The sequence below is a fragment of the Nestor notabilis genome, unplaced genomic scaffold (assembly GCF_000696875.1).
Source record: "Nestor notabilis isolate BGI_N333 unplaced genomic scaffold, ASM69687v1 scaffold11705, whole genome shotgun sequence".
NCBI lineage: Eukaryota > Metazoa > Chordata > Aves > Psittaciformes > Psittacidae > Nestor > Nestor notabilis.
Window position 1 is genome coordinate 21,347 of NW_009927918.1, and position 9,682 is coordinate 31,028.

Below are 9,682 nucleotides of genomic sequence, written 5' to 3' on the forward strand. Positions count from 1 at the left end.
GCTTAACACAACATAATTCAGGTATCTGGCACTGTAAATCTGGTGCTGCTGCTGGAAGATCTGCATGTGTCAGGGCATTGCCCTCCTGCTGCTGAGCACCTTCCTACCATCCACCGAAAGGAAGTTTTCAGATAAGCACTAACAACAAGTTTTCCAATTTTCTTAATGAGCTTAAGGAAACATTCCTGGACTGTATTAGATTTTATCACAGTTTAAGCTTTTCCCACTAGTTCTCCAGAAGAGTTTGAGTGTATCCGATGTGGAGAAACAACTAGGATCACAAACCGGTTATGCAACAGCAGAAACTGAATTAAAGGCTTAATGTTAAGAAAAACTGGGATCTCAGTTTGCATGAGAAACTGCTTTAAAGTGATGAGAGTACATACAGGGATTACAGTGCCAAAGAACAGCCTGAATGGAAATTGCTCTTTCATAATCCATATATTTTACTCCCAGTTCAGATTTATCTTCATTAAAGTTACTTTTCTGGTTGTTTTCCTCCACAACTTACGCTCACCCTAAGTTAAAAAAGCTACGGATACGCAGCAGGCCTTCGGTAACTCTGATCTCTCAATTACATTTGCAGAGCTCGGGTGTCTCCTTCTCTTGTTCAAGACTCAAGTACGTTATTGAAGGGGACTGTGACCGCATTGCTTATGACAGCTGTGACATTCGGCATTACTCATCCAAGAAAAGGTGGCGCTTGGTGTATTGCAGCAGCTTAGTGCCAACACAGCACAAAAAGTGTCACAGATGCTCACCATCACCTGTCATAAATAAAACATGAGGCTCTTTGCAAGGTCTGTGGGTTGTCAGGACATTTGATGTAATTGGTTTTGGTGTGTGACAGAGCAAAATGGGCAGGTCACTGGATGCCCTTCATTGCTGCAAATGGGCTATCCATTTCCAGCGATGCCGGTCGCGCACAGACCTCCACCTGCTACTGGATTCCCAAAACTCTCAGGCCATGCTGAAGAGCTCAAGTGAGGGAAAGGCATGCACGCCTTTAACAGGTAACTGGTTTCTTAGAAGGATGTAGAAGGGTTTGTGAGAGATGGACATAGATAAAGACTGTATGTTTTAAACAGGCTTTAGAAAACTCAGTTATGGTTTGGATATATTACTTTCAATACTACAAGACTAACTGTATAATGGAGGTGTTTAGGCATTTATAAAACCTTGATTTTTTGCTATCCTGTACTGACTTCCAAGGTAAATAAGGATAATGGAAGTGCAGAAGGAAAAAAGGAGGCTTGAATTTGTCCAGCTGTTCAGTAAAAATTGGAATTTCATCAGCTGTGCATTACGTACTCATTGTTCACAGGCTGCCCACCATACCCGGATTTACAGATATAAGCATAGCTTTGTACTATCACCTGCACACCCGTGCCACTTCTCACTCACGCCACAGCAGCCTCTATCTGAAAGCATGAAGGACCCACCACAGTGACTTCCAAATACTCAGTATTTTAGGGCAGGATCCTCAGCACAGAACAACGGAAGCCACCAGACACTGGAAGAGCTGGAGGCAGAAAAGGTTAGTGAGTGTAAGATTTTCTAGGTGGAGGTTAGTTAGTGTTCCTGGTCACCATGGGGAGAGGGGATAGAGAGCACAATCAGCAAAAAGGGGGGTTACCTTCTTTCAGGTTGCAAAAATAGCTCCCCAACAAGATGGCCCTATGTCCCTGAGCAGCTTGAAGGAGATTCAGGTTTTTACACTGTGGTGGCTCAGCTCCGATGGTGATGATCAGGCGATTTACTGGCCCAAATAAATAAAGCATGCTCTGATCAAGATCTCTTTGCCCGTTCACTGTGACTGCTTGAGAGCTCGCCAAGACCACCTCCTCACCTGGCAGCCCTGCAGATGCCCTATAAGCAGTAGCAGATGTAGCTCCCGTGGCTCCCTCAGCCTTCGTTTCCTCATTTAGATTTGTGGCAGTCGCCCCTAAGGCTCAGGAGGCTTTGGTGTGCATGAGGGTCCTCGGGCTGTATGAAGCAGGTACCTGCCATGCTACGGTTGCTGCTGTTTGTTCAGCTGAAGGGAGGCTTCTCCAGCCCGCTGCTGTTCCTGCCTGATTTCACACGATGGGGTACACAGGGATGTGAGACTCCCTCCTTTAACTCCAAGGATGAAGATGCAGCAGTGCTGGTCCCGTCCTGCGGTAACACGAGGGGGAGCTCTTGCAGCTTTCAATCAGCGCAGGCAGCAGCAACACGCCTTTTTGTACCCCAAATGCAAGGGCTCGGTGCTTTATCGGAAAAACCAGGAGGCCTGAAAGCCATTTCTTACCTTCACAAAGAGACTGCCCCTGGTTCAAACAAGTGCAAGCCACGGATCACCAGGACGGGGGAAGGTTGGCTGCTGCGGATGCCCTCCCCACATGTACCCGTTTCTGAAGAGGGGCCAGGCAGCAGGATGGGCAATGGACACATTTTCATAAAATCATACAAAATGGTTTGGGTTTGAAGAGACCTTAAAGCTCACTCAGTTCCAACACCCTGCCACGGGCAGGGACACCTTCCACTAGACCAGGTTGCTCCAAGCCCCTGTGTCCAACCTGGCCTTGAACACAGCCAGGGATGGAGCAGCCACAGCTTCTCTGGGCAACCTGTGCCAGCGCCTCAGCACCCTCACAGGGAAGAACTTCTTTATGTGTAACCTAGATCTCCGCTGATTTAGTTTGAACCCATTACCTCCTGTGCTATCACTAGAGTTGCTGATGAAGAGTCCCTCCCTAACATCCTTGTAGGCCCCCCTTCAAGTACTGGAAGGCTGCTATGAGGCCAAGTCGAGGCACTCCAAGAATGCTGGGTAAAGACTTTGCTGGTACCCAAGTTGACTCTGAATAGCCCTATGGTCAAATTTTGCCCGACAGAAATGAGAGAATGGGATAATCCTTCCACCCCTTGTTAAATGACCCTGCCAGTTGGGTTCACAAAGCTGGCATTCAGGGAGCTTTGCTGCATTCAGGATGACTTCAGCCACTTCAAAAAGGCACAGCAATTTTTGCTCTCCCTTGCCACTCAATTTTAAATACATTTGAGCAGAGTACTTCACTGTATGGAGATCTCACTTCTTGAGACCTCATAGCAGCCTTCCAACATCTGAAGGGGGCCTACAAGGATGCTGGAGACGGACTGTTCATTAGGGACTGTAGTGGTAGGACAAGGGGAAATGGGTTCAAACTTAAACAGAGGAGATTTAGATTAGATATAAGGAAGAAATTCTTCGCTATGAGAGGGGGGGGGGGCTGGCACAGGCTGCCCAGAGAAGCTGTGGCTGCCCCATCCCTGGCAGTGTTCAGCGGGGGCAGGGCTTGGAGCAACCTGGTCTAGTGGAAGGTGTCCCTGCCCATGGCAGAGGAGGTGGAACTGGATGAGCTTTAAGGTCCCTTCCAACCCAAACCATTCTATGAGTCTATTCTATATATTCAATGCACTATTATGCATGATATGTTACTATATATTCTATAATGCTACTGATACATTCTGTTCTTCAGGACACAAGTAAGTACTAACTGCACATGCACCTACTGCAAGATTTCTTAACATTTAATAATTTTTAAGATTTTTTTTTTACAAGATGCTGGTGTCTCTCTCTTTAGGAGGGATTACAATGAAAAAGCATCTTATTCACAAGTCACTGTGCTGTATACTTCTGCTACACCAGCCTTCCTTCATAGCTTTGCATCCCAAGTTTCTTTAAAGCATTCAACAGCATACATTTAATTAGCAAAACAATTCCATCTGTTCTGTGAGTCAATACTGACAACTTTACTGTTAAAATACACATATTTCTCTTGGTGCAGCTGTGCTTAATCTAACAGGGGAGAGAAAAGCCTGCTGTGCATTGCATTTAGTGCCCAGGTTCCATTCTAGGGCTGCATCCCAGCTGACCCCAGGGGCATACAAAGGTCTCCACAGACCCATTCCTGTGGCCCCTGGGTCCCCCAAGTCACCTACATACCGTAAACACAGGCCTCCAAAGGCAGTTCCACAGAACCACTGGTAAAAGACCCATTTTTGGCTGTTTGCTTACGTTTGGACAAGTTGACACAGACGAACATCCTCAGATGAAAACATAAGAGAGGCACCAGGGGCTGTGACAAGCAACAAGACACTGGAATTGAGAACTTCTGGGGCAGTAAGAGCCAGCTAAACCTCATCCACAGGCAGACAAAACCTCACAGCCTTGGTACTGTTGAATTCATCCACTATCCTCAACCTGAGGTGCAGGCTCTGTGGCCAGAAACCCAGGTACCTGGTTCTCCTACAGCAGATACCCTCAGGGGCTCATCTACTGCAAGGTCTCCCTGCTGGGGAGCAAACCAGCCCTGCCCATTCCAGTCTCTGTCACGTTGCAGTTAGATGACAGCTTCCTCACTGCTGCAGTGCTGTCATGCTCCTGATGAGCTCTTCTGGAGTACGCACTTCCCTTCAGCTCACAATGTTAAGGAAATATGGAAAAAGATGAGATAGCGTCTGCCTCAGTCATAACCTAGAGGGCAAGCTTAGCTCACTGCAGGAGAGAAAAGGTAGGATGAGGTATCCAAGTGAACTGCAGGTGAATCCCAGCTTGTCAGCCTGAGATGGGATGACCTAAAGGATGAATTGTTGAACTCAACAGGAATGGAAGTATAAATAAAAGGTTTGGGGTAAAGTAGGGACCAATCACTTAAACCAGGGAGTTGGAGCAAACAATGAACCTTTCCCCCACTAGTGCCCTAAATGGTATCCTGATTCTGCCCTGGGTCTGCTAACAGTAGAAACATTTAACCTATGAAATATTTAAAGTTTTTCTACCCCCATCTTTTGATTGGAATGGGTGCTAAAGGTTTTACTTGTTCTCAGGCAGCAGATGGATTCTAGCTTTCATCTTTGCACGGAAGCAGCAGTCTTGTTAGGTATAGGGTATTTGACCACTTACACCATCAGTGAAGGACACAGCATACCCCTCACCACAATGCAAGCAATCAAGAGGAACAGCTTGGTTCACGCAGCACTCTATGAAATCCGCACTGCAAGGAGTGCAAGCATGCACGTTAAAAAAATCAGTAAGAAACAAATCGATTAGTCCAACAATAGTGCACTGAATTGGATTGAATTGGCTCGGTAGCAATTCAATTGAATTAACAAAGCAGGACAGTAAAGCACAGTAAGTAAAGCACAGAGTCATTTAACAGACACGAAGACATCCTGGCTCCAGCTGAGCCGAAAGGTACGTTTTTTACCCACTTCTGTCCCCACAGCTCCCCATTGCAGCCAAAGCACTGAGGGACCCAACCCTACAGCACTGCTGAGAACTGCCTGAGGACTTGAGTGCCTTCTACTCTGAAGACAAAAAAAGCTCATCTCTCCATTGACAACAGGCAGTGTCCATGGAAATGAGGCTGCCCAGGCTAAAGTTACTGTTCTGTTTACTCCTTTGAATCCTACTGCTCTGCTTGAATCAGTTCAAGCCCTTCTGTGCCCCAGATCTGTAAACTGTTCATTAGGTTACCCCAATCAAACCCGCCCAACTGAACATTTGCAAGCCCAGACCTGCAAGGTTGAACCCAAAAGACACCATCACAACTGGGTCAGGGATGCAGAAATTACCTCCAAAGGTGTGCATGACACTTCATTAACACCCACCCCCATGGGGATGTGCTTCCCAAGTACCAAAATTATCCTTCAAAAAATAAACACGTACAATTTCCCAGAAAATTTTGTGTATGGGTTGTAAGCACAGTGGCTACAAAGAGGCTATTTGAAGGGTAGCATACAGGGCACTGCAGTAGCAGCACATTCTCTCACAGGATGGGAAACAACATAGACATGGACATAGTTGGTGCATGTCAAGAGCAGTAAGCCAGAGGAAGGCAGTGCCACCATAGCACTGGTTACCAGCAAGAAGATGATGGTGCCACATGCTGAATGCACAAGCAGAATGCCAACAGGTTATTCATGCACAACAATATGCATTATGTTAGAGCACTACAGCAGAAAGCAAGAAAAGAGACTTTATGCCACAAAAAAGGCTCGCATATACCAGCGCATAAGCAACTCAGTTACTTCTCAATATCACCTTAGCTTCCCACTGGAAGTTATCATCCAGGAAATAATGTAAATATGTTCATCTTTCTGCCACCAGCCATCTACCACCTCCTGTTCACGCATTTCTGCTTGTCTCAGATATGGCTATCAGCAAGTTTCAAAGGACAAGAAAGGTTTGATTATAAACGTAATACAGCTCTACGTTTTCCCCACTTCAAAGCCTTCCATTCTGTTTAGGCCCCAACCTTTGCTCGCAGCACAGCTGCCAAGTTCTGCAAACAAATCCACTTCTCCGTTTGAGTCAGGTAATTCTCCGTAGGTAGAAATCGTGTAAAATATACTGTGCACACAATCATAAAATCACGTATGCACCTAGATGAAAACAGTGACTTCAGCTTCAGTCCCCACGAGATGAGAACATGCTAACCCCCTTTTGTGAAAGAGGACAGTGGTGTCCAGAGAAGTCACGAGTTGCAACAACTGTACCTTGTTTTCCAAGTCCCAGTTCAAAGCCAGAACAAAATACCCTTTGCCCTTGTTTAAAAATAAATGCTGAACTTCCCAAAGATGCTCCCAGCCATCCACCCTATGGATCTAGTTCAGCATGTTACGGAAATCCCAGCAGAGGGATGCAGAGGCCCCTGTGAATGCATCAATCCTTCTCCTTATGACTTGTTAAGACAAGTTACTACTCCAAATGTCTTCTTTAGGCAGATTAGGAACCCAAAGGTGCATGTCCTCGGCCAAAATCCTGTCACTTTGATGCTCCAGAAGCCCTGACTCCAAATGCCATCATTAACTCTACAGCAGGTACCATGCTGAAAGGGGCAAGCTTTGGCGGGCTGTCAGTTCTGACCATCCATGCTTCAAGGTAAGGGCATCAAGAGAAACTGCACTATTGCCCGTAAGCTGCGAATGCCACAAGTTCCTGGAGTCTGTCCTTCAAATGAAGGGAAGGGAAAGTCTTCAAGAAGCCTGTGTGCACATACTCCTATTCACATGAGAAAGGGGCACAGCAGGGAGAGGCAACTCTCAGCTCTGGGCCAAAGTTTAACTCACACCTAATGGTTCCCTTCCACTGCTACTTCGACCTCTGCTCCTCTCTCCGGAGTAACCCTTGTACAGCACACGAGAGGCACCTCAGCACAACTAGAGACCACAGGCAGCAGCAAGGTTAGTCCTCCGCTAGCAGTGGGCGTTACATGGAAGAGAATGGCCTTTTCTCTTTTTAAGGTACAGAGGGTTTTCCAGCTTCCTCAGGAAACTCTACACTTGTACTCATTTGCCTAGGCCATGGTAGTTATCACCTTCAGCCTCAAGCAACATCTAAACAGAATTAAAAAAATACAACTATTTCCGAAGACACCAAGGAAAATGAATCATTCAACAAAATTTGATATACACAAATGCTTTACCAAGCAAAACCTAAGAGTTACTAGCCAGCAAGCCATAAACTTTTTGTTCAAATACATTATTTAATGAGGTTTAAGAAAAGAGATATTTTGAAGCTCAAATTACAATTAAGTACAATCTTCTAGATCTACAGCGGACAGTGCTACAAAGATTTACCAAACCAGGTATTCTCATATTTGCTCCTCTGCTGTTATTATTTAAGGAAAAGAAACCCCAAATCTCTTGTTAACAGCAATCTTGTCTTAACTGGGCTATTTCACCCTTCGACAGCATAAAGATAACAGCCTATTACCACAGTTCTCTCCCAAAATACAGACCAAATGTCAAGCAGGAGCAACACATTGTCATGATCACACACTAATTCAGCTTTATAAAGTGTGACAAGTAAAATGGAGCAGTTGGTTAGAGGAAATAGTGGAAAAGGGTGTTGCTCCTTTCCCACAGCAATCACAAAAATGCCCTTAGTAACTGAAGTCAAACTGCTATTGAACTCATGTTCATTCCACGCATTTGAGCAACTCCAAGTTTATGTGGGAAGCTTTAGTTCACTTTTCCACCTTCTCCTTATATTTTCCCCTCTTCTCTCTGCACCCAATGGTTTGATTTGTTTTTTTTCCTCTCTTTTCTTAGCTTACATTACCCCTTCTTCACCATTTCTATCTTGAGTTACTTGGTCCCAGTGGGACAGCGCCAGAGCACCACTCCTCTTCAGTCTTGTGGCATTGTCAATACTGTGGCAAAGGTCAAATCAATAGTGCTGAATTAGTAGTGAGAAAGAATACGAGAAACAAGTCAATTCCTCAGAGAGTTGTTTTGAATCTTTTAAAGGCCATTTTGCACGGCCTTTAAATTCTAAAAGTACATGTGAGCTTCTGCAGTTAGTGTAAAAATGTGATCGAGCTGAAGAAGTTTCCACACTTGTTGGTTTAAACTGAGCAGCACGCTGATGAACAACAGCAAGCTACTGTTTGAAAGCTGCTGCTCAGCTATCCAGACATAGAAGCAGACATCAGGTGTAAATTTCATATTTATTATAACAAAAATTATGACATGTTCATTTGTGCATTCGGCTTTAATATAACTCTTGGTATGTAAATGTTCTACAGCAAATGAGCTCTATACAATCATGCTGGTTGTGGCAGCAGTAAGGAACACAAACAAAACGTGTCTGTAAAAGTAAGGAAAGAGAGAGACCAGAGGAAAAAGTGGGTTTTTCTTTAAATGGTCTTCACCACCTCAGCTCTAGCTAACTTGTACACAGCCACTCAGTCCGTTACGTTTAATGACCATGGCCCAGAGAGTCGCTTAAGAAAAAAGGTCAGTTTTTCAGGTTGTGTCCTTAATGCCAAGGCTACAAAACATGTAAGCATCACTATACAACACTGAGCTATTTACAGGAATTCCCCAATCAACTGTTCTCTCAGAGAAAATTAGTGAATCTCAGTGACTTAAGTCACCTGAAAGAGTAAAGCAACTCCTAGGAGTTAGTCTCCATATTCTACAAATGTCTATCATTTTCAAGACCAAAAAAAGCCTTTTCTCTCAAAGAAATACAGTATTACAATATTACTTAAATCATTTAGCACTGGCTACTGCCCTGCTTTTCAAACAAAACAAACAAGCCATTTTAAAAAATATTACATCATCATCTGTTTCTCAGCAATATATTAAACCTTTTTATTATTTTTTTTAATTATTTTTTGCTTTTTGTTTTTACACGTGATATGTTAAGGGAAGGTTAACTATTTTAAACTTTACTGGTCAAGCGTCTCTAGAAGAAAGTCAATGAATATTAAACCTAACAAACTGAAAAGCTGCAGTTATCTGTAGTGGCAGGATAAGGGAAAAGGAAGTACATAAAGGAAAAGGATAAGGAAAAACCCTGCTGTAATGCGAGCCCACTGGGTCCCACACTCAAGTCTCCTTGCTCATTAGTTTATTTCTGAGCAGTGAATAGAATGGGTCATAGTGGTGTGTCGTAATAGTCTGCCAGGTGGTCCATCGGATACTGCCGCTGCTGGTTTTCCTTGTGTAGGCAGTGGTGCACAACCGCTGCTGCTGCTGCTGCTGTTGTTCCTGGTGCTGCTTCATAATCTCCTTCACTTCTTCTTCAAGCTCTGGTGGGATGATAAACTGGTCATCGGGATCGGGCTGTGCTGGAGCAGCGAAGTAGCCCCCTGTTTTTCTGAGTGGCGCGTCTGTTGCAACTTCAATTAAATTATGGCTCCCCTCC

The 9,682-nt window shown here is 44.6% G+C and overlaps 1 protein-coding gene across 1 annotated transcript in view; it reads right to left on the reverse strand.

Moving 5' to 3' along the window:
• Window positions 1–8,458: 8,458 nt before the first annotated feature.
• PHLPP1 (PH domain and leucine rich repeat protein phosphatase 1) overlaps window positions 8,459–9,682 on the reverse strand; it is a 67,390-nt gene continuing 66,166 nt past the window's right edge. Inside the window, exon 18 of the mRNA XM_010014284.1 lies at window positions 8,459–9,678. Coding sequence (XP_010012586.1) covers window positions 9,364–9,678 — 315 coding nt within the window. The 3' untranslated portion in view covers window positions 8,459–9,363. The remainder of the gene's footprint in view (window positions 9,679–9,682) is intronic.